This window comes from Equus caballus, chromosome 11 (genome assembly GCF_041296265.1).
Source record: "Equus caballus isolate H_3958 breed thoroughbred chromosome 11, TB-T2T, whole genome shotgun sequence".
Taxonomy (NCBI): Eukaryota; Metazoa; Chordata; class Mammalia; order Perissodactyla; family Equidae; genus Equus; species Equus caballus.
This window is the reverse complement of record NC_091694.1, coordinates 58,767,272-58,792,576: the sequence shown is the minus strand read 5'-3', so window position 1 is coordinate 58,792,576 and position 25,305 is coordinate 58,767,272. Positions and strand designations below refer to the sequence as shown.

Genomic DNA, 25,305 nt, shown 5'->3' with positions numbered 1-25,305 from the left:
AAGTGGTGCCATGCCCACATGAGGGATCCAAACTGGGAAACCCCGGGTCGCCAAAGCAAAACATGCACACTTAACCCCTGCGCCACCGGACCAGCCCCTAAGTCTTATTTTTAAAAATATCCTTTCCTATCCCAAGATCACATTTTTTCCCCCTATATTTTCATCTATGATTTCAAGTTTTGCTTTTTCAAATTTGGGGCTGTTATCTACCTGGAATTTATTTCTGTATATCAGGGATTGGCAAACCACAGCCCATGCGCCAAATCCAGCCCACCATCAGTTTCCTGTAAATAAAGTTTTATTTTATTGTTTTTTGTTGTTGTTGTTTTTTGAGGAAGATTAGCCCTGAGCTAACATCTGCTAGCAATCCTCCTCTTTTTGCTGAGGAAGACTGGCCCTGAGCTAATGTCCATGCCCATCTTCCTCTACTTTATATGTGGGACGCCTACCTCAGCATGGCTTGCCAAGCAGTCCCATGTCCGCACCTGGGATCTGAACTGGCGAACCCAGGCCGCTGAAGTGGAACATGCGCACTTAACCATTGCACCACTGGGCCGGCCCCTAAAGTTTTATTTTAGCACAGCCATTTCCATTTGTTTATGTACTATCTATGGCTATAAGAGATAAAGAGTAAGACAGAGCCCATATGGCCAGCAAAGCCCAAAATATTTACTATCTGGCCTTTTACAGAAAGTTCACTGACCCCTAATGTATATGACAGGAGATAAGAAATCACTTACTCTTTTTTTACTTACTATTTTTTTTTGCCAGAGGGATAACAAGCATCACTTACTGATTAGTCCAACTTTCCCCAACTGAATAGAAACTCTTTATCTACCAAGTTCCCATACATACCTGAGTCTGTTTCTGGGCATTCACTTCTACTGCCTTAATTACTTAACTATATAATAAGCCTCCAGCAAGGCCACATTCTCTACCTTATTATTTTTCAAAACTATTTTCCATATTAATTATAGGATCAATGTGTCCTGATCCTAAAACCCCCCATGGGAATTTCTTTTTAAAGAGCATTGACTTAATGATTAATTTGGGAGAGAGTTCATATCTTTCTTATTGACTCTATCCATGAACATAGTATACCTCTCCATTTATTTGGGTCTTCTTTTATGTCCAATTATATTTTGTAAACTCCACAAAGATTTCAAAGTCTTTTGTTTGAACTGGCATACAGGGATGAGTTTTAAGTACTTGCATATAAAAGCATATATTTTTAAAAGCCAAATTCTTTTATGAGTTCTAATGCTATCTATATGTGTAGATATATTTTCTTGAATTTTCTATGTACACAATCATGTTATACGGGAATGATGACTCTTTTGTTCCCTTTCCCTCCCAAAACTTAACTTTTCCTTCTTTTTTTAGTGTATGTGTTATTGTGAAGAATACATTGGCTTTCTTTTTGTTTGTACAACCCTGATATATTTTCCAATTCTTTTACTTTTAACCTTCTTATGATCCTTTTTATATTTAAACAGTACATAGCAGGAATCCAATCTCAAGATCACCATCTTTTTACTGTCTAGATTAGCCCATTTTTGTTTATTGTGATTACTGCACTTTATTCCTAAAAAAGAACATTCTTAAAAAGTCTGATTATGAATTTGCTGATATCTCCTGGTAGTTCTGTATATTTGTTTTATATATGTTGTGACTAATGTTAGGTGCAAATCAGTTTAGAAGTTTATCTTCCCAGTACCTTGTTCATTTTATCATAACGTAGTGACCTTTTTAGGCCTAATAATGTTTTATACTCTAAACTATTTCATCTGCTACGCAAGCTTTCTTCTGGCTAACATTTGTCTGGTATATCTTTACATCCATTTTTTTCTAATTTCTCTATGTCCTGATGTTTTGGTTGTGTCCCTGGTAAATAGCTTATGGCTGGATTTTAGTTAATCTCTAACCTGAGCCTTTAATCTTTCAGCTATATGGACTTTTGCTAGATTTTTAGCCATATAGATTTCAGTCTATTTACATTTATTGTGCTTACTGATCTATCTAGGTTTATTTCTGCCATCTTATTTTGCACTACTATGCTTTTTCTTGCTTGTATATTTCTTTTTATTACAAAACATTTAAAACATAAAGACTAGACCTTAATATGAAGAATACTCAGGTTTATCAAATCTTAACATTATGCCGTATTTGCTTCAGAAAAATTTTTAAAAGAAATGAAACATTGCAGGTGCAACTGAAGTCTCTCCCTGATCTAATTCCCCCTCTCCCTAGGGAAACAATTTCATAAATTGAATATTTACTCTTTCCATCCATATTTTTACTCTTTAATATATTTATGTATCCATCAACAATATAGAGCATTGTTTGAAGGCTTTTAAACTTTATACAAGTAAAGTGGTTGTACCAATTACCATTTCCAGCAGCGGTATATCCTAACAAATCCTGGTATAGTTAGGCTTTAATCTTAATCCCTCAGGTCTTCTCAAGAACTTCATTCTTGTAACACCTCTTTCTTCTGTATCATTTTCTCCCTCCCTACTGGATCATTCCTATCAGCATAGAAACATGCTCTAGCATCTTTTATCTTAAAAAAAAAAAATTCCCCTAACCCAATGGCCTCTTCCAGCTACTGCCACTTAGTGCCTTTTCACTGCAAAGTTTCTTGAAAAAGGTGCTTTTAGTTACTCTACTTTCCTCACTTCACAGTCTCCCCTCGACACATTCCACTGACACTATTCCTATAAAAGTCATCAACTACTTCCACATGATCAAATTGAGTAGCTATTTCTATTTATCTTGACCTTGCAGGTGATATTCAACACAATACTCCCACCTTTTTGACACAGTATCTTCTCTTAGCTTTAAGGACACTGCACTCCTGTATCACTGGCATTTTATTTTCGATTCTCCTTTGCCAATCGCTCATATTCCTTAATTTAACTTCTAAAAGCTGGATTAACCTAATAGCTCTCTCCTAGGCTCCCTTGTTGTCTACAGTATGGCAGGATCTGGCCACTAAACTCCTTCTCTCCCCTAGCAAGAGGGCTGTGGCCTAACATATAACTGGCTAGCTACTCCATATTCCCCAGGAGACCCTGCAGTTAGCTATGACCACATGACTAGGTTCCCACCAACAGAATGTGAATAGAAATGGTATGTACCACTTTCTGGCCAGTTTCTCTTTCCTGCATACTCCTTCCCCTTACCACGGGTCAGAAGACTGAGCACAACAGAAGGGGCTATGACCTGGCTTTGATAAAAGAGGCCATACCCTAAGCAAAAGAGCAATAACAAGATGGGGGAGGGGGGATAATGATCATGAAGCAAAGCCACCTGATGACCAGGAACTTGAACTGTTACATGAGAGAGAAATAAAGGTCTATCTTGTTTGAGTCATTTACACTTTAGCGTCTCTTTGTTATGGTAGCTTAGCCTTTCAACATAACTAATTCATGTACTATATGTACCCCCTAGGTGATCTCATCCGTTCCCATGTCTTTAATCATCATTTACGCAAAATACTCCTAATTCAGATCAAGTTCTGACCTCTTTGCAGAACTACAGAATTATCCAGAACTACAGCTCTTTCCAGAACTTGTACATCCAAATGCCTCTTCAACATGTCCACGTGGATGTCCAAGAGTTATCACAAACTCACAATTGCCAAATGAGGTGGGGTTTTGTTGGTTTTTTTTTTTCTTTTTTGAGGAAGATTAGCCCTGAGCTAACATCCGCTGCCAATCCTCCTCTCTTTTCTGAGGACAACTGGCCCTGAGCTAACATCCGTGCCCATCTTCCTCTACTTTATATGTGGGACGCCTGCCACGGCTTGCCAAATGGTGCCATGTCCGCACCTGGGATCCAAACCTGCGAAGCCCAGGCCGCTGAAGCGGAACGTGCGAACTTAACCGCTGTGCCACCAGGCCACCCCTGCCAAACGAGAATTCTTGATTCCTCCTACCCCAAGCTCTAAGCCCAAAGCTTTCCCAGTTTTTCTTGACTCCAATCACTTATTCAAGTCATGCTATCTCTAAAACATATCCCATTCCCCTCCTCTCCCAGGAAGTTCTAGCCTTCTTTCTGTTCTTTGAACACTCTTAGCTCATTCTTGTCTCAGGATATTTCTATCACCAGTTCTCTCAGGATAGAATGCAGTTCCTTTTATCTTTGCAAGGCTGACTCTGTCCTCATTCATGTCTCAGGTTAAATGCCATTTTCTCAAACAAGCCTTCCCTTATTATCTGAACATAAATTGTCATCCAGGGATCTGTTCCCACATCACTGTTTAAATTTCCTACACAGCACTTATTAGCTGATATTTTTCTTATTTTTATTCACTTATTCAACAAATATTTACTAAATTCCTAGCTATATGCCAGGTGCTAAACTAGACACGGGGATACAGCCATGAACAAAAATCAGCTTCCATCCTAATGAACCCAAAGCAGATGGTGATAAATGCTGTAGAGAGAGCAGGGCGAGGGGTGGAATGCAGGGGCCAGGGACTGCAATCTTAAGTAGGATAGACAAAGAAAGCGTCACTAAATGCCAATTGATCAGAAACCTGAAGGAGATGAGGGAGCAAAATAGGTGGGTATCTGTGCGAAGATGTTTCCAGACAGAGAGAACATATGCAAAGGCCCTAAGGTGGGAAGGTACTTGACAAGGGGGCCAATATAAATGGAAGAGTGACGAAGGAGAGCAGGAGATTACGGAGGGCCATGTATAGGAAGCCACTTGAGGAGGTCTGAAAAGAGGTTTGGTATAATGGGTTTTGAAAATATACCACAGGCAACAAGGATGAAAGAAAGGAGACCAAACTGAAGGCTATAACAAAATAATGCTGCTTCCTCAATTTTCATAAAACTGGCTTCCTCTTGATATTTAAGCTGAGATTTGAATGACATCCTCTCACAGGACTTCCTTAAATCTACATAGAGACTACTTCCTAGACCAGGGATCTAGATCCCTTAATCGTCAGAGACGGTGAGAAGTGGTTGGCTATGTTCTAGGGTAGACCTAACAGATTTGCTGATGGACCAAATATAGAGAAGGAGAGAAAGAGAGGTTTAAGAATGTACTAAAGTTTTAGCCTGACCAATTAAAAGGCCAGAAATGCAATTTATTGAGATGAGAAAAGCGGACAAACAGGTTTAGGAGGCCTAAATCTGGAGTTAAATTTTAGATATAGTAGTAAGTTAAAATTTATCTATTAGATAGTCTATTATATCTATTAATAGATATTACTGGGGTGGGCCCAGTGGTGCAGTGGTTAAGTGCAAACATTCCACTTCAGCAGCCCAGGGTTCTCGGGTTCAGATCCCGGGTGTGGACATGGCACGACTTGGCAAGCCATGCTGTGGTAGGCGTCCCACATACAAAGTAGAGGAAGATGAGCACAGATGTGAGCTCAGGGCCAGTCTTCCGCAGCAAAAAGAGGAGGATTGGCAGCAGATGTTAGTTCAGGGCTAATCTTCCTCAAAAAAAAAAAAAGATATTACTATCTATTGGAATCTACTAGGTAGAGGTATGAAGTGGACCGACAGTTGGATATACCAGTCTGGATTCAGGGGAGAGAATCCAAGCCGGAGATGTAAATTTCAGAGTAATCAGCATAAAGGTGGTATTTAAAGACTGTACGGGATCCCTAAACGGGACCATCTCTAGCTTCTATTCTTGCCACATCTAGTCTCCAAAAAGCATCTAGAATGATCTTTTTAAAACTAAAACAAGATCAAGTTACTCCTCTTTAAAAATGTTTGAATAATATTGTCTCTGCACTTGGAATAAAACCTAATTATGGCCTATAAAGCTCTGAATCATCTGATCCTTGTCTACCTAAGCCCAAGTCACGCGACCTTCATTCCTTTCTTGAAGGGCACCAAACTCTTTCTTGCCTCACGTCCTTTGAGCATGCTATTCCCTGTGCCTAGAATGCCCTTCCCTGGCCTCTAAATGTTAGCTGCTACTGATCCTTTGGCTCTAAGTTTCAAGGTCACCTGCTGAGATCTTTCTCCAACATCCAACTGAAATATGCTTCTTCACTGAAGTTATCGCTTTCATAACACTCTACTCAATTTGTAAGTATACACATACATACAGAGAAAGGGAAAAAAGACTGCCTAATTGTCTGTCTACCCCAGCAGACAATAAGCTCCATGTGTGCAGGGACTCTGTCTTGTTCAGTGCTCAATACTGAGGGCCTAGCACAGTGGCTGGCAAACAGTAGACATTCAAAAGTATTTGCTAAATAGAGACAACAGTGTACTAAGCAACATGCAATTTGCCTTACATATAGAATGCTTTTTTCTCCTTAAAAAAAAAACTAAAAAACAACTAACAACTCGCACACTGTTAAACAAATTAGCCAGCTATTAACTCTACCAAAGTACTTCACCAATAAAGCTTGCTTGTATCACTTCACTGGTTTCATTCATTCAGCACTGGTTTCATTCACTGATCACCTGACATCAGTTACTAAAACTCTGTAGGTTCTTAAAAGGAATCCTTTAACTCAGAGTGGAATGGGGCCTTTAGGAATCCTCTAATTCTCAGTTGGAGGAGGAGAGAAAAGCAGGTTAACAATTTTCTGTCCCCAGTTAGTTAGCAGCAAAGCTGTCATGAGAACCCAAGACCCTGATTTAGTGGAGGGCTTTTTCCAAAACCCGTTTTTGTCTGGTACATTTTCTCTGAAGCAACAAGAACTGAAAGAAGAACCACTATCATCCAAAAAGACCCACACTTGTTCACTTTGGATATATATTTTTAATGAAATGCAACAACCTTATGCAGGATCAAAATTATGCCTCTACCTAAAAACTGGGCACCTACTACAAGTGAAAATCAGAAATATCAGCAGTTTATGGAGTTCCAGTAGTTAGTAAACTTCCCAAGTCATCAAAAGAACTATTCTTCATTAGAGAACTTTTCGCAATAAGTTATGTTACTTCACAAACAGAAGAACCCTCCTCCTCCCGCCCCCAAAAGAGGGAAACTGGAATATAGTACTAGTTGCAGAAAATTTTTTCACGTGTTGCTTTTAGACATAAACCCCTCAATATTCTGAAAAGTCAGACTTCCGTAACAAGCTACTAAAGGAATTTCCTTTTTCCTGATCCACAGTTCACACACACAAACCCTGGAAAGCTGTTTGCATGCGAAGAGGCATTAACTCGCGTGGGTTCGGCACACGCTTTTGGACCAGCGAGACGGTCCCCCTCCGACTTCGCGCGAGGAGGCCGCCGTCCCCCTCCTTGCAGAGTCCCGGCGCAGAGCGACGCACGCGGGGCGCGTCTGCGCGGAGACGGGGGGCGTCTGTGCGGCGGCCGGGGTCTCGCCGCCGCCCGGGAGGAAGCCCTGGCAGGCCCATCTGCCCCACCGCCGCCCCTGAGGCCCGGCCTGGCTCCCCGCCGCCGCCCCCTCTGCTACCTTTCCGCCGGAAGAAGGACATGGCGGGGCCCGGGTCCGGGCGGAGGGCGCGGGGGGACTGTCGCGGGGAGGGCCCGGCTCCCCTCATTCAGTAACCGGCCCGGACTTCCGGGTCCGCAGCGGCCGCCGCGCTAGCACGAAAAGAGACCCTTCTTCCGGGTTTGGGCCCCACCGCCTCCTCGAGATGCCCTGGCAGCTCCTGCCGCCATATTATCAACAAGCCGCCCGCCCGGAGTTCCGGTCCTTCCCCGCGCGAGGCTTCACGGGAGGCCGCGCCGCCGGCCCCGCCCCCGCCCCGCCCCCCCTCCCCTCTCGTGGGTGTGGGGCCCCGCGCCCGCGCCGCCCACGTGACCGTGCGCACGCGGGGTCTGCGCCCTGTTCCCTCGAGCCGGCTTCCTGGTTTTCGTGGCGGTTCCTCGCCGCCGCTTTCTGGTGACTGGCGCGGGCCCTCGGGGGAGCGGCGGAGACCCACTTCCTGCAAAACTAACCACCCTGGAGCTGGAGCGCCCCCTGGAGCTGGGATGGCGCGGCCCCTCCTCGGGGTCGGGCGCCCGGCGGTGGACTCCGTTCAGAGCGTGCCCTTGTAAAGGGCAGGGCCAACACTGCGGCGCTCCAGCTTAGTCCCCCTCCACTTCTCGGCTGGAGTTAGGCTGAAGGGCCCCAGCCCACGAGACAGCCTCTCCCAGCGCCGCCAGCCCCTGCTCTCCCGGCGTGTCCGACCCCTGGTCGCGCTGGTTCCAGGCGATCAGGGTTCCCGAATGGGGAATACGAGGCATAACCTGCTTTATGTGGCTCCATTGGCTCCGTCGGTCACAGTGACCTGAGCCAGGAGAAGTGGACTTATTTTCAGAACCGGATCCCTGCGAGTGCTCAAATTTGGAGGGGACAGCAACATAAAAGCCTCGCCAGTATTTACCAAGCAAACTCCAGTGATTCATCCTTTAAGCCTTGTTCAAATGCGGTTTTCCAGTGAATCTCTGGCGCTCCATCTGCCCCTAAAGCACAGTGAAACAAGCCTCCCCACCTTCAGTGTCCCCACGACTCCGTGAGTGCGCTCAGCGGCCGGGTGATAATTGTGGCAGCCGTGCGCTCGCGCGGGAAAGGAGCCTGGAAGACAGTAGCTCTCAATAAATGATCACTGGGTTTTTTTAATCAATTAAGTCCATCATGTGACGGATGGGGAAACAGGTCCAGAAAGAAGAGGCAGCTTGTCCAAGATTATTCAGTGTGTCAGTGTTGAGACTATATCTGGAAGCCGGGGTCTTTTCAACATATAGTTAGAGCAACTTAATAGGTTTGTCTGTTTTGTTTCGGGCATGTAAGGATCACAGCTGATACTTATTGAAAGTTTACTATGCACGGGTACTGTGCTAAAGCCTCCAGATTAATAATAGTCCTTGGAGTCGGTCTTGGTGTGGGGAAAACTAGGCATAGAGAAATAGCTTGCCCAAGGTCACAAGTTAACTAGAGTTGAAGCCTGGGTTTCCAACCTAGAGAGTCGGCCTCCAGAGCCCAAGGTCACGCCTCTCCCTGAGTAAGGAGAGCGTACAGCGGCAAGAGCAGGAGAGACTGGCCGAGGCTCTGGATGTCCCAGTGTACCCTCCACTTGAGCTGGAGCTGAGAATGGACGTCTGTCTGACTGTGTCCTCCCGGCCTCAGCAGAGGCTGCAGGGGAGTCTGAGCGGTGTCCCCCGGGGATCAGAGGTGCCTTGGAAACCAGCGTGCACTGGCGGGAGTGGGGAGGAGGGGTGGGTGGGGAGACTGTCAACTGCCTATGGCCAATAAAACTACAGATCACGCCAGCCTCTCCCAGGAAGGGGTGGTTGGCTATAGTCAAGGAGGAGCGGGGCTGGGGTGCAATCTGAGTGAGATTTCTCTGCTGGATCAGTGTAAGAGGGTAAGTGATATCTAGCAGAGGTGCAAGAATAGGGAGTCTACACTCAGTGGGAAAGCGCAGTGTCTTTCTCGCTCCTTCTCTTTGGGAGCCCAATCCCTTGGCAGCGGCCTGTTGTATTTGTTGACTGGTTAGTTGGTTGGGGCCAGAGGAGGGAATGCAAGAAATCCCCTGAATATCACCAGAATAGGAGCAATGCTGAGGAGTATGGGGGGAATGCTCTAGTCTCTCTAAATCTCAAATCCTTCCTCATTCTCTCCAATTTAGCATAGAATCAGTGTAAAAACGGTGTCCTCCCCTGCCTTCCAATGTGATTACTGCCCTTGAGTCCCTCCTGGCAGAAATTCTGGAGCTGCCTTTATTCCCCCAGGCAGCTGAATACATCCCAGTCAGGTAATAATAGCCGTCCTTATTTATTAAGTACTTATTATGTGCTCTCAATGTACTAAGTGCTTTATAATCACAATCTCAATCCTTTACCTTCTTCCCCCAAAAAGATTCTGTGAGATGACAACCATCATTACCCCCAATTTACAGATGATGACCCTGAGGCTCAGAGTAATTTACCCAGGATCACAAGGCTAGTAAGGGGTAGAGACTAGATTTCAACCACTGTCACAGTCCTCAGCCATTTGCTTATATCACTTCCTCCAGTCTTTTCCTCCACTTACAGCTAATATCCATTTATCCAGTGTCCCAGCTTGGGATGTCTATTTATTGGGCAAATGTAAGGGGATGAGTGATATCTAGCAGTGCAGATGCCTTCCGAATCATCACCCATTAAAGTGTTTATATGCTTAGGGGAGCTTTAAGAGTATTATCATTTAATCTTTTGGAATTTGATGATCCACATATGAACAAAGTTAAAATAAAACAAGAATATAAAAATAAACAAGAATATTCCATTAGTCTGAATAACCAGTTGTGGCAAGCTGGCATTGCATGTCTAAGTTAATTTGTTGGCGCCACTTTAATTTACACGTAAAACAAAACAAATTTTTACCAGAAGGTATTCCTTTGTGTTCCTAATTTGAAGGGAATCTTCACGGTCTTTTTATATCAGTTGTATCAATTACAACAAATCAGTGAGGTAAAATCAGCAAATTAATTATCACAAAGCCAGTGAATAAAATTAATTTCCTCTGACAAACGCAGTTTACGAATCTAATGAACAGTGTTCTACGACAAAGTTTCTAACAAATGCAGCTTTCTATATCAAACATTCGTAACCTCAGGGAAACTATTCAAACAAATCTTTTTATATTATAGGAAAAAAAAGCTTCTTGTACCTTTTTAGTAAACAGATAAAGACAAACTCAGATATATGATTCAGAATATGTATTTATATAACTTAAAATTCTCCTCAACTGTCTAAACAAAAGCTAATTCTTAACCCAGCATTTTACATTCTCAGAAGCATTCTTCTCTAACTTCACCTGGTAATTCTTCATTACCTTCTTATTGCCTCAATATTTTTAAATATTTTCTTCACCTCTTTTAGTTTTCCTCAGCAGGTGGCTAGTCCAAATTACCCGCTCTACTGTTATCAGAAGTGGAAGTCATCAATAGCTTTGTAAAATTATCTCTAAAAATATTGCAGCCTCTGATTTTAGTTTTAATCAAAGCTGAATCAAAACAATTTGGACTTAACATAATTTATTTCTTCTATAGTCTCTAATCATTGCAGATAAATGGGAATTTAGTGCACATTTTTCCCATCAAAGGAACCCAAAACAAGTAGTCAAGAGACTATAGCAATAATAATCTCTTAAGTTTGCACAGCAGAGACTTCCACTTCTAATAACAGTGGAGCGGGTAATTTGGACTAGCCACCTGCTGAGGAAAACTAAAAAGGGTGAAGAAAATATTTAAAAATATTGAGGCAATAAGAAGGTATGAAGAATTACCAGGTGAAGTTAGAGAAGAAAAACAAAATCCAGTGAGTTAAGTCCTGCGTTTGGGACCTCTTGCTCTGGAAGCATTCACTGTTCACGGAAAAGAGAGTAATGCTTTTGCTGGCGTCACACACTAGAGGACAAAAGTTGGAGCCCAGGCCCTGCTTTGGATTGAGATTCTGAAAAAGCTACACCTGAAGTAAACCAGCCCTCGCTGGGGTTGCAACCCAGCTTCAAGTCATCTGTGTGGTCCAGGAAATCTTACTCCTTAACAGTAAATTGATAGAAGCAAATGAATTCCTCTTAGAAAAAGATAGCATCACCCAAGATCTCAAATTGCTTCCACAGACAATTTTTCAAATATAATGTCTGGCACACAATCACAGACATCAGGCACACGAGGAGACAAGATGTTAGGAATAAGTGCCAAGAGAAATGACAAGCAATAGAAATAGTCACATGGGAACCCCAGATAGTGGAATTATTGGGCATCAATTTTAATATAACTATGCTTACTATGATCAAGAATATAAAAAACAAGATTGGAAATTTGGGCAAAGAACTGGAAACTATAAAAAGTGACAGTATATATAAAAAAAGCAACTAGAAATTCTAGAACTGAAAAACAAAATAACTGAAACTAAGAACTAAATAGATGGATCTGTAAACAGAATTACAACTAAAGAGAATTTGTGAAATGGAAAACAGGTCAGAAGATAATATCCAGAATGAAGCATGTAGTGAGGGTAAGAGACATAGAGAATACAGTGAGGTTTACCATATGTTTCATCAAAGTCCCAGAAGGAGAGAAGAGAAAGAATGTAGCAGAGGAAGTATTTGACAATTTTCCTGAAGTGATGACAGAAAACAACCTACCAATTCAAGAATCATTATGAGCTACAAACAAAATAAATAAAAAGAAATCCACACCTAGATTATTAGTAATAAAACTTCAGAAAATAAAAAAGAGAGAAAACTTACTAAAAATATATGGGGGTGGGGAAAACATTGTCTTCAAAGAAATGACACTCAGGCAGCTGATTTTTTCAACAGCTACAGTGGAAGCTAGAAGACTGTGGAATTCAGTCTCCAATGTGCTAGAAAAAGTAACTACCAATCTGGAATCCTATACCCACCAAAAATATATTTCAAAGATAGCACAAAATAAGATATTTTCAGGAAAAACACAACAAAAAAAATGTCACCAGCAGACCTCACAAAAGGATACTCTAAAGAATTTACTTCAGGCAGAAGGTAAGTGATGTCAAATGGGATGTCTGAGATGCAAGATATTATAAAGAGCAAAGACAGTGGTAAATATGTGGACAAATGTAAATAAAAATTTAATAATGGTATGAAAGCAACCAACTATGAAGTTAGGGGGCACAGTCCACATAAGAGCACCCTCACTTCTGACACCAATTGTAAGTTTGGAGATCCCCCAGACCACCCTTACGTTTGATAATTTGCTGGAGGGACTTGTAAAACTCACAGAAAGCTGTTATACCCACAGTTATAGTTTATTACTGCAAAGGATAGAGATTAGAATCAGCCAAGGGAAGAAATGCATAGGGCAGAACCAGGGAAGTACCAAAAGCAGAGCTTCCAGTTGTCCTCTCTCCATGGAGTCAGTATACCTTTACTTTCCTGGCATTGATATATGACAATATGCATTGTGTATTGCCAACCAGGGAAGCTTACCCAAGCCTTGATATCCAAAGTTTTTTTTTTTTTGAGGAAGATTAGCCCTGAGCTCTCTACTGCCAATCCTCCTCTTTTTGCTGAGGAAGACTGGCCCTGAGCTAACATCCATGCCCATCTTCCTCTACTTTATATGTGGGATGCCTACCACAGCATGGCTTTTGCCAAGCAATGTCATGTCTGCACCCAGGATCCGAACCGGTATACCCTGGTACGCCAAGAAGCAGAACGTGCAAACTTAACCGCTGTGCCACCGGGCCAGCCCCCTCAATATCCAAAGTTTTTCTTGAGTTTCCATGATGTAAGCGTGGTTGACCACCCTTGTGGCTGATCTCAGTGTCCAGTCTCTCAAGAGGTCACACTGTTACTGAGTGACCCAAAGCCCCCACCCCAAATCACATTGTTACTATATGGCTGGCCCAAGGTCCCCAGTTAAAACAAAAACACTCCTATGAGGCATGACATTTCAAGGACCTAGAGATGACTGTCCACTGGTGAAGGGCTGAGGTCAGACCTCTTTTTGGGCAAGTTAAATTATTTTTCTACACAAGCATCTAATAAGTTTAAAATTTTCACCAATGTGGCAGTCCCCTGGATCTTTATAGGGCTTATATCCCATCTTCTGGCATGTATCTGTCTTACCAGGGCATCTGGAATACCTGCCATTTGTTGCTCACTGGGTCTAGCTGGCATGATGTCATCAGTATAGTGCTCCAATGTGATGTTCTGCAGAATGTCTAGACAGTGAAAGATTCTTCAGACCTGCATTGTTCAATATGGTAGCCACTAGCAATGTGTAGCTATTCAGCACTTGAAATGTGGCTAATTGAATTAAGAGGTGCTGTAAGTGTAAAATATACATGAGATTTTGAAGACTTGGTATGAAAAAATTATGTAAAATATCTCATTAATATTTTTATACAACTTGGGCTAAGTAAATATATATATTACTGAAATGATAATATTTTAGACAAGTTGGGCTAACTAAATATATATATTATTAATTTCGCTTGTTGCTTTTTGACTTTTTTTTAGCGTGGTTACTAAAATTACACGTGTGACTCATATTATATTTCTACTGGACAGCACTGCTTAGACTATTTTGGTACTGAGTATAATGGTTAATTTTATGTGTCAGCTTGACTGGCCACGAGATGCCCAGGTTAAACATTATTTCTGGGTGTGTCTGCGAGAGTTTTTCCGCATGAGATTAGTATTTGAACTGGTGGACTCAGCAAAGTAGGTTGCCCTTCCCTGTGTCAGTGGGTATCGTACAATCATTGAGGGCCTTAGTAGAACAAAAGGGGGAGGAAGGAGGAATTTACCCCTTTTTTCTGCCCCGCTGTTTGAGCTTGGATATCTGATGTCATCATCTCCTGCCCTTGCACTGAGATCTACACCATCAGCTCTCCTGGTTCTTAGGCTTTCAGACGCGGACTGAATTTGCCATTGGTTTTCCTGGATCTTCAGCTTGCAGATGGAAGACTGTAGGACTTCTCAACCTCCAAAATCACGTGAGCCACTCCCTTACAATAAATCCACCTCTCTGTTCTGTTTCTATGGAGAACTATGACTAATTCACTGAGAGCAGTAGAGTTAACATGGACTGGACAAGACTGAATTTGTGCTGTTCTCCATCCCGGGTGAAAGCAAACTGCTTTTGATCCCCCTCCTTAATGGAGTTTGAAATAATGCATTTGCCAAATCAATAGCCACGTACCAGTTGTCAGGCTGTGTTAATCTGGAATGGCAACTAAAATTAGGGCTGCATCTTTGTTAAATTTATAGTAGTCCATCATTATCCAGCATGATCCATCTGGGTTTTGCAGGGGTCATATGCCAGTGAATGAAACGGAAAATAGAATGGAAACCACCACCCATTCTTTAGGTCTTTGAGGGAGGCACTAATCTGTCATTCGACCCAGGATGCAATATCTCTTGATTTATTATGTGGCCAGGAGTTGGGAGTAGTTTCAGGGGCTTCCAGTTGGCCTTTCTTTTTCATTTTCCTTTTTTTAAGTTAAATGACTCTTACTCAACAGATCAGGGAGCCAATGTGAGGATTCTGCTAAATGCTAGGAAAATCCATCCTGATTATGACTCCTAACTGGGCATGGATTATGGTCATGGAGTCATGGGGAAATGACCACAGGTGGGTCTGCAAACCTTTTGGACCATGGTGAAATGGATTTGGGGCCAGGACTCCATTTAATCACCGGACCTTCAAATGCCCCGCACTTTAACAAGAAGCCATGATAGTGTTTTCGGCCCCTGGTGTCAGCTCAGATCCTAAATCCAATACCCCTCAAAGAATCTGAGTATTCTCTTTTTCCCAGTTGACAGTTACTCTGGTTGATGACTGAAGGCCTCTTGGGAAAAAGGATTGGGAGAATAGCTACTATATCTATTCATTATGGCATTTCAGGGTTTTTCCTTAAGGAGACTCCGCCTGCCTTTCAATTGTTATGCTTAGATCTTAGAACTATCTCAAGTTTGGAAACTGACAAAAGATCATGACTTTTCTATCCTGGTAGTGACGTCAGTCTTATGGTGTCTGATCTTGATCTTCTTTTGATTATGTAAGTCCAACAATACCCTTGTTTGCTGCCTGTCTTAGTCTGTTTGGGCTAGTATAACAAAAATACCATAGACTGGGGAACCTAAAGAACAAACATTCACTTCTCACGGTTCTGGAGGCTGGGGAGTCCAAAATCAAGGTGCTGCCAGATTGAGTGTCTGGTGAGGGCCTGATTGCTGGTTCATAGATGGCTGTCTTCTCTCTATGTCCTCACAAGACAGAAGGGGCAAGAGAGCTCTCTGGGGTCTCTTTTATAAGGGCACTACTCCTGAGGGCTTCCTGATGACTTAATCACCTCCCAAAGACCCCACCTCCTAATAGCATCACACTAGGGGTTAGGATTTGAACATATGAATTTTGGGCAGACACAAACAATCAGTCTGTAACTGCCCATGTACCTCATCCTAGGAACGTAATCATCATTAGCCATTCCCACATATCCCTGTGGGTCATGCTGATCTTGGTACCTTTCCCACCTATGTGGTTGTGATATCTACCATGTTTCTGACAGTTTAGAGCTGTCACATAGTTTGTGCTATTCTGGAATCCTGCTATGACCATTGACACTAGGGAGTCTGGTTCCATAACAGCATGTCCTACTAGAAGCCTGGGTGCCATTCAGGTTTGCAGTGATTCAATAGCCTTCTCACCAATTCATTCCTTATTATTTTAGAGAAGAGAGTGACTTCTGGGACCTCCCAGGAAACATAGCAGCTGACGGATCCTCTGGCATGACATAAGACATTCTGAAATTCCTACCTCTCTTACCTGAGATTGTTAGCTCTCTGGCAAGTCCAGCCTGCTCCATGCACAGGCCAGCTGCTAAACAAAGACCATAGACAAAGAGTCACTGGTGTTTGCGGTAGGAAGCTGTCAGGTTATAGTGCACAAAAATAGTAAGTGCCCAGGAGGTGTGGAACAGGTACCGACAGTGTATGCTGCATTATCCCAGTTCCTCCTTCCTTTAGGGCTGAGGAAATAACCACAGGGTGGGTCTGAAGATTCACTGGGCCCGCTGTCAGCTAGACTTGAGTCGGGACTCAATTATCATCTGGCCTCCACAGGCCTTCATTCTAAGTACAGGAGCTTGTGATGTTTTGAGTCTTCTGGTTTCAATCAATCTTATCTCAGATCCCATATCACATTGTCCTTGGGAATTCTGGGTATTGTCCTTTCCCTGGTGCACAGTTACCCTGGAAAGGGATCTCAAGTCTCTCTGGGAGAATGATTGGGAAAATATTTACTCTGTATACATGTGATGTGTTGCAAGTTCCTCCCTTAAGGGGACCTGACGTCTCTTTCAAACGATGAGCTCTGGGCCTGAGAACTGACTTACACCTGGGAGCTTAAGAGGGAATGTGGTTTTCCATTATGACAGCTGACAGCAGCCTTCTGCTCATGAGCTCTTGATTTTTTTTTAAATTATGTAAATAAGCATGCCCTAGTCAGTTGTCCATCTTTCTCCCCACTAGAAGCACTATGATCCGTTAGCCATCTCTCCAGATCCTTGTGGTTCAAGGAACCCTGATGGCTGGTCCAAACTTGCTCTCCAACACAATAATTACATTCACTTTCCTTTGACATTTAAATGCAGTCACTCCAGAATCTCATCATCTCCATTGATAGTAGCACCTTTCACTGTTGACACCAGCCGACAGAGGACTGCCACTATCAGGTGTCTCAGAGATGCTGGCTGCCTTAAAAAAACGAGTGTCCTCTGTTGGATTCTCAGGTCTTACATAGTAAATCAATCCCAACATTCCTACCTCCTTAACCCTTCTGAGCTTTTTTCAATACTGTGTCAAGGAAGTTCTGGTAATATCCTCCTCATTTCTCTAGGCTAAGCTCCATCCCAGCAGTCTGTTAGGACCAACTCTGGGTCCTCTTGCCATGGCACTGGATCCTGACTTGTGGATGAAGGCCCCCGAGTAGGAAAATCTCCCCTTTCCCAGGCTTATATTCCACTCCTTCCTCAGTCCAACAGCTTCCAAATCCACTCTCCCACACAACCCCCGGTTCTTCCTTTACACAGTAGCCAGGACCCACAAGTGCTTTGGCTTGTGTGCTATTTTCTCTTAGAGCAGGGACTGACTTCCTTGCTCAGGCTATGTGGAGACCTGATTTTGGTTATTTGCTTTGAAACAATCAAGAGTGGAGGGGTGGCTCTCCAGTAAAAGGAGTGGCATCTTGCAGGGTACCTGCCTCAGCTGGGGTCATGGTCTAGTCTCCTCTGCTGAAAAGAAGGGGGCTCAGGGAGGCTCAAGGAGAAGCAGGTTCAAGCTTCTCGGGCTTATCCACTCAAATGTCCCAGTTTCAGGGCTCAGGTTCCACTCTTATCCATAAGGCTAAGATGACAGGTCTCCTTGACTGGAGACCTGTTAAGACTGCGTATGCTCTTTTTCGACTCTGCCACTCTTACAAGCAGATCCTGGGCCTGCTCTTTAGCAACTGCTTCTTAAAAGCTGCCAAAGGGGCCCTGTGGCTTTCATTTCACAGTGTGACTGGAATTGGCAATTGGCTACCCTGAGCCTACCGTCTCTGTTTTTCAACCAGAAGCCAGACTACTCCACAGTTATTAAAAGCGTCATTGCTTCCAAACAATTTAAGTGCCACAGCTACCACCTATCGCCAAACTTCGTCTCAATCAATCATAGGTGAAAGCCTGAGTAGTTTTGATGCGTGGGGATCCTCTCCTGCTTGCGTGGAGTTATTTGCGTCTCCACTTAGCACCAGCAGTAGTGTTTTTATTGCTGTCATACTGGTGAATAATCTAACTGCCAAATCTCAACCACCCTGTTAGGCTTAGCCTGGGTTCCCCAGAAACAAAGCCTGCAGCTGAGGGCTCATGGCAGAGATGTGTTAAGGAGCATATTCCTAGGGACAAGGAGAGTGAAGCAGGGAAGGAGGGAGAGCCAGTGCCGGAAGGTGTTATTGAGTGGGCTGCCACTAAATGGGAAGAATTGCTGGATCTGTGGATTGTGCCCCAAGGACATTCTTTAAACTGCACCTACCATCCCCCACCTCCCACTGAGCAAAGATTCACCCCAGAGGGCATTAACTCTCCTGCACTTCAGGGCTGTGCATACAGACCCCAAGGCATTGTCAACAGAGCAGGGCAGAGAAGCACGGTATGGGCAGGAAGTGACATACTGTCAGGTTACCCCTGCATGGAGCTGTCCAAAGCCCCTGCAGAGCTGAAACCAGAGCCAGATGAGACCAAGAGGGTCTGGAGTGGCCCAAGAGAGGGAGCGGAAGCAGTGAGTGAACACCACGTGCTCCACCCTGACTCCAGACCACCAGGTTCAGAGGGACCAGGAATGAAGCCAAGGGAATGTAGAGTCGCGTGGGTTCTACCTGAGGGGCCCAAAGGTTTGACTGCCCATACCTTTAATGTGCTGCTGGGAGTGAGGGCTGTAAAGAAACTGAATAAATGGAATTTGAGAAGAACCTGTTTTGGTTGTTATTTTGTTCACAACAGGAGCATTTGAAGCAGGTCTAACCCTTCAGGAGTGGCTGAGCCTCTGGGGTCAATTATGCCACCACGTTTATCCTCCTTGCATGGTCCTTCAGCCAGGGTGTCTCAAATATATGTCACAGAGAACCCTATGACCAGTGATTGTCAAAGCTAGAACAGATCTTAGCAATGGCCTCACCCGAGTCCCACATTCCACGGATCAGAAAAACTGAAGCTCATGGTGTAATAATAACAGCAATAATTACCACCACAGTGATCATTTCAGCTATCATTTTTGAGTACCTACTAGACATACTTTTTAAAAAACTTAAAGCCCATAAGAGCTCTCATTTTGCAGGTGAAAAAGGGTCTCAGATAGGCTCTGATTTAATCAGTCTGGGTGATTCTAATGACTAGAATGTAGGCACTGACGTTTAACTTAAAATTGTTTTGTCTCCCTCTCCCCCAAAAGACTGGTGAGCCTGAACCTTTAAATCAACCCTCTTGTCCCTCTCCTTTAATTGCCTATCTACCTTCAATCCTTTTAAATGAATCTGGATGGCGTTTCTCCCATATTCTGTTATTATGAGGATCTATTCTTAGATGCTCAGTATCTAGAAAAGAGGATAGAGGCAAGAGACTGACGTTTGTTGAGTGCATACTGGATACCGGATATTGTCCAAGGGCCTTTTCAATTGATTAAAGTAATGTTCATTTAATTCTTACAACAGCCTGGAATGTTAGGTGTTATTATTTGCCTCATTTTGCAAATGAGAAAACGAGTCTTCAGGGAGGTTGAACTGCCTAAGATCTTCCAGCTAGTAAAAGTCAGAGACAAGGATTGGAACGTAGTTCTGTCTGCCTCTAAAGCCCCTTTCTCTGTACTGTGCTGCAAAAAGATTTGGTTCAGCAAATCTAACTGTTCATTTTATTTGAAAATAATAACTGAGTTTCACCTGGGTGTCTTTTTGAGTCTGTAAGTGACTGAGAGGTTTTCAGTTCCCAGTTTTTTGACTTAAACTCCTTCTCTTTGCCCTGATTTAGGAGAGTCAGAAAGCAAAGGTGACGCATGGGTCTGCATGCAGAAGTGAAGGACCTCAGCAGGAAACCCGCAGGAATTCAGGGCAATTGGAGGCAGAGACTATAGCCGCCAGGAAGGGAGGGGTCAGTCAGCCCAGGGACCATCAGCACACCAGTGGCTTCACTCTATCAACCCTTGGCGGCCTGTTTGACCATCATCCCTTCCTCCCTGAGGTTCGCACTCTGGCTCCTGGAATGTCACCCTGTTCTCCGCAGGGGCCAGCAGTGGTGCTATTGCACAAGTCCAGAGGGTGCCATTGGCGTGCTCCAGGGCGTTCATTTACACATGTTACCCCTGGGTGGTATGATCACCTCGGTCTGAATCTGGAGAGCGTGGGAGAGAGGGGCATGGCTTCTCTTGGGGTCTGCAGTAGGAGACTCTTCTCAGGGTTCTGAGAGAGGAGCCTGTGGTCATGGGGTGTGAGGGAGGAAGCTGGGACCCTGCAGCTTTCAGTCCCAGCAGAACAGTGACATTTGAGGGAATAGAGGAAGAAATCCCTGGGCAAGAGTTTGAGGGGACTGTCATGAGAAGGGAGCACAAACCACCACACTCCTAGCGCCACATAATATGCATATTGCATAGAGTTTCCTGAGGGCAAAGCCTACAGGCAGAGTGTCCGAGCACACTGTCATGGCCCAGGCAGCCTAAGTTGCCACGGTCAAACCTACAGTCTCACAAAGTCAGGCCACTGCCATCAGCACCCACAGGATGACGAAGCAAACAAAGGCTAGAACAGAGTTATTCTAGGTTTGAGGGGAGGGTGGAGTTGTGGTGACATTTAGATCAAGCCAGTTTTGACAGGTTCAGAACAAAGCAATGTGTTGAGCGTCAACACCAGGTCTGGACCGCACCGTGGACCCAGAGTCTTCTTTCTTTGGAAACAATAAATTTAATGCAATTGGGGTTTCTGTTCCATATTAGAAGATAAGGATGGATATGAGGGAGAATCAGCTGTTTCTGCCGCAGTAGCAGAGCCCAGACTTGGAATGCATCTGTCTGACCCCAAAACCAGTGCTCTCAGTTTGGGCCATTCATTTAATTCCATCCATAGACCCAGAAATGTTTTCATTCCTGCAATGGCTCTATGGCATTTATGCATCTAGAGTCACATACACAAATATGCCTCCACATGACAAAACCGAAAAACAAAGTGGTCCACTTGGACCTGGGGGCTGCTTGTCAGGTTTCTATTAACATGTTCTTCCCATTTGTTCCTCAGTTTTGTCAGGAGCTAACAATTACATAAGTTTAAGGGAAAACTTGGGAGAAAAATTTTAAATAGGAAAACCTCACTTCTTTTCTTGTTTATAGTCAGTGTTCAAAAGCCAAGAAGTAAAAATAGATATATTTGTGTGTCTGGTGGCCTGGAAGCCAGTTCCAGCTCAGTTACTAAATCGCCACAGGACTCCGACCAAGGTCCTTTCCCCTCTCTACATCTCATTTTTGCTTCTATAACCCAAGAAGGCTGAGTTAACTGACTTCTGAGGGCCCTCCCATCCCTTTTGGTCTGTAGATTTCCTTTGAAATCTCAAGTCTGAGAGTGCGTTCCTACCACCTACCTCACCCCTTCTAAAGTTTGTTTCTCTCATGGTTAAGAATCTCTGTTTAGTTCATCAAAATGCAGATCTCACTCCTGTGGGCGTAGGTTGCTTCTTCCAACTCAACATAGAGTCCCAGTGTTGAAAAACTCTGCTGGCCGTTGCCAATCTGTGGACATATCATAATATGTGGAGACACAGGCTGTTATTCTTTTTTTCAAATTGTGATAAAATAGACATAACAAAATTTACCATTTTAACCCCCCTTTTTTTTTTTTAAGATTGGCACCTGAGCTAACAACTATTGTCAATCTTCTTTTTCTTCTTCTTTTTTTATTCCCCCAGTACATAGTCGTGTATCTTTAGTTGTGGATCCTTCTAGTTGTGGCATGTGGGACGCCGCCTCAACATGGCCTGAGGAGCGGTGCCATGCCAGTGCCCAAGATCCGAACTGGTGAACCCTGGGCCACCGAAGCAGAGCGTGCAAACTTAACCACTCGGCCATGGGGCTGGCCCCCATTTTAACCATTTTAAAGTGTACAATTCAGTGGCATTAAATACATTCACATTATTGTACAACCATCACCACCATCCATCTCCAGAACTTTTTCATCTTCCCAAACTGAAACTATACCCGATGGCAAGAAATTTTCACATATTGTGGTATATGGGGTAGCTATTCTGGTTTGAATCTAATTCAGCTTGAACTAAAGAAGCCTGACTTAACGGCCTATCAAACATACATTGTACATCTGCTTTAACCGTTAAAGTAATGAACACATTACACATTATCTCAAAGTAAAAGAGTGCACTTTTTAAAGATAGGAAAGCATACTTCCCCTCCTGCGATTCCAGTGTTGGTAACACCCACATCACTACTCTTGAAGATAAGTCTCCTTTCCTGGACATCAGGGTCATGTTGACCTGCTAATTTGCAACTGAATACCTCTTTGAAACTTTGATGAATGTGTGTCCTGGGTGTGTGTTTAATGGATATTCTTTGTTTTAAAAAGGTATAAAACTACACTGAAAACCATGCTTCTGGGGAACGGTTTCTTCCTTTGTGGAGACTGCCTTCCTGGGTCATAATCCTCAGCTTGGTTCAAGTAAAGGTCACCTTGTCTCTCTTATCTATAGAATAGTTATTGGTTATTTTGCGTTGATACCATTAAATAACAACTCCCCTGTTATTTAATCTCCGCTTCCCTCCCCCAGCCCCTGGCAAGCACCTTTCTTCTTTCTGTTTCTGTGAATTTGACTACTCTAGGTATCTGATGTAAGTGGAATTATACAATTTGTCCTTTTGTGTCTGGCTTATTTCACTTAGAATAGTGCTTTCAAGGTTCATCCATGTTGTAGCATGTCAGTTTCATTCCTTTTTAAAGCTGAATAATATTGCACTGTAAGCATATACCATATTTTGTTCATCCATTCATCTGTTGATAGATATTTGGGTTGTTTCTACCTGTTGGCTATTGTGAATAATGCTGCTATGAACATTGGTGTACAAGTACTGTTTAAGTCCCTACTTTCAATTCTTTTGGATATATACCTAGGAGTGGAGTTGCTGGATCGTATGGTAATTCTATGTTTAACTTTTTGAGGAACTGCCAAACTGTTTTCCAAAGTGGCTGCACCAATTTACCTTTGCACCAGCAATGTGTAAGGGTTCCAATTTGTCACCAATGCTTGCTATCTTCTGTTTTTGTTGTTTTTATGAACAATAGCCATCCTAGTGCCTATTGAAAGTGGTATCTCATTGTGGTTTTGATGTGCCTTTTTCTCCTGGCTAGTAATGCTGAGCATCTTTTCACATGCTAATTGGCTATTTGTATATCTTCTTTGGAGAAATTTCTGTTTAAGTCCTTCCCAGAGGCTGTTAGTCGTAAGGGCTGATTCTATACTTTCTCCAGGCCAGCTGTATCCGTCAGTATAGTCTGGGTTATGCTGCAGTAACAACCAACCCTAAAATCCCAGTCACTGAAAACAACAAAGTTTACGTCTCACTCATCTTACATGTCCAACACAGGTCTACAGTGACCTGTGGTGGTCAGGGACACAAGTTGACAGTGACTTCATTGCCATACATGATTCCACTGTTACCACATCCGTGTGAAGGGGACATGTTAAAGCATGTGCTAGGTCTCAGAGCTTCTGCTCACATTCCATTTACCAGAACAAGTCACACGGTTTTTCCTAACTCCAAACGTGAGCTTTAAATGAAGCAGGGAACTGTTACACTACCATGAGCCAGGAAAAAGAGGAAATGGTACATTTGTGAACAGCTCTGATGACCACCACCTCTGCCCACATACTCCCTCAGGCCACTCTTTCTCCAGCCTCATCTGGGTTGGAATTGGGAACCTGGCCCCAGGCAGAACCAAGTTAATCACCAAAATCTGTGGTTTCTTCCCTGGCTGCCTCTCTTTGAAGTTTATTGTGTAAGATTATATCCCCTTTCTTTAGTTTCCACTGTGAATTGTTGACTGTTTTCCCTAATATAGTGTTAATTTTATTACATTTCAGATGAGGGAGATTCTGGAGCTTCAGCGGGCCATCATTATCTTAATTCTCTTACACAAATTTTAAAGACACATGGCAAAGGCAAGAGCTTTGTGTCATGTCTTATCAAGCCCTGACCAGGAAAACCGTTTATAGGTAATGAACAGTTAATGCTCATTAAATGTTTATTTCATATTAGGCACTGGACATATCTTTTACATTCATTATCTTTTTTTTTTTTTTTTGAGGAACATTAGCCCTGAGCTAACTACTGCCAATCCTCCTCTTTTTGCTGAGGAAGACTGGCCCTGAGCTAACATCTGTGCTCATCTTCCTCTACTTTATATGTGGGACGCCTACCACAGCATGGCTTTTGCCAAGCGGTGCCATGTCTGCACCTGCCATCTGAACCGGTGAACCCTGGGCTGCAGAGAAGCAGAACACGTGAACTTAACCACTGTGCCACTGGGCCGGCCCTACATTCATTATCCTACCTAACCCTCCCCCCAATCCCATGAGGTCAATACCATTATTATACCCGTTTTGTAGCTGGGGAAACTGAGGCTGAGATCTAAAGCTAGACACACGGTAAATGATCCAGCCAGTGTTCCCACAGGGCCTGCCCACTCCTGGCCACTGCCCACTGCTCTGGAATAAGCAGAGGGTCCAGAGTTGTACTGGAGATCAAGGAGAGTTGGCTTGGCCTGACTGATGCTCTGCTCCAGATTCCTCTCCACTTTCTCACGCCGTGTGTGTCTCTGAGCGGGCCAACACCTCACTGGGAAGTGAAACAAGTCGTTCAGGAGTATTTGTAAACAGTTGAATTTTGAGTCTGTCTTTGAATTGTATTTGTATTTGAAATTGATTTGAATGCTGATATTTTAGTTAATTTCCATATAAAACGGGTTCTTAGCTGAGGACTCAACCTGGGTATAGTCTTCTGTGGTCTCAGGATCCCTAGAAATCGGTTGGGTGGTGTGTGCATTTTTCCAGTGTCCATTGTTTCACCACATCTTAAAACAGGTCCATGACCCAAAGTGTTCTTACTTCCTTCCGTGAAACATCGAAAAGTTCTTGGTCAAATCTACAAATAATTCTTTGAAAAAAATTTTTTTTATATCTTTATTTTAGCCTTGTTCGGTTAAAAGCAACCATCAGTTTGTGGCTGTGAATTTCAGCACGCATAGTTCAGTACTAGATCAGTCCTCTAGGTGGCAGCAAACCCTCAAATAAGCATTTCCTCTGGTTTTTGAAT

General features: G+C 43.4%; 2 protein-coding genes across 10 annotated transcripts in view; one reads left to right on the top strand and one right to left on the bottom strand.

Moving 5' to 3' along the window:
• Positions 1 to 7,704, bottom strand: part of AKAP10 (A-kinase anchoring protein 10) — a 66,516-nt gene extending 58,812 nt beyond the window's left edge. For all 3 annotated transcript variants that reach the window (XR_011423526.1, XR_011423527.1, XM_023653599.2), the window contains exon 1: positions 7,408 to 7,704. Coding sequence is in view for 1 of the 3 variants with exons in the window: in XM_023653599.2 (XP_023509367.2) it covers positions 7,408 to 7,495 (88 nt within the window). In the remaining 2 variants the exon portion in view is untranslated. The remainder of the gene's footprint in view (positions 1 to 7,407) is intronic.
• A 6,297-nt stretch (positions 7,705 to 14,001) lies between these two features.
• SPECC1 (sperm antigen with calponin homology and coiled-coil domains 1) overlaps positions 14,002 to 25,305 on the top strand; it is a 283,675-nt gene continuing 272,371 nt past the window's right edge. For 6 of the 7 annotated variants that reach the window (XR_011423520.1, XR_011423522.1, XM_070228265.1 and 3 more), the window contains exon 1: positions 14,110 to 14,411. Coding sequence is in view for 5 of the 7 variants with exons in the window: in XM_070228265.1 (XP_070084366.1) it covers positions 14,375 to 14,411 (37 nt within the window). In the remaining 2 variants the exon portion in view is untranslated. Of the gene's footprint in view, positions 14,412 to 25,305 lie in introns of all 7 variants that reach the window. The other variant, XM_070228271.1, reaches the window with a different exon arrangement.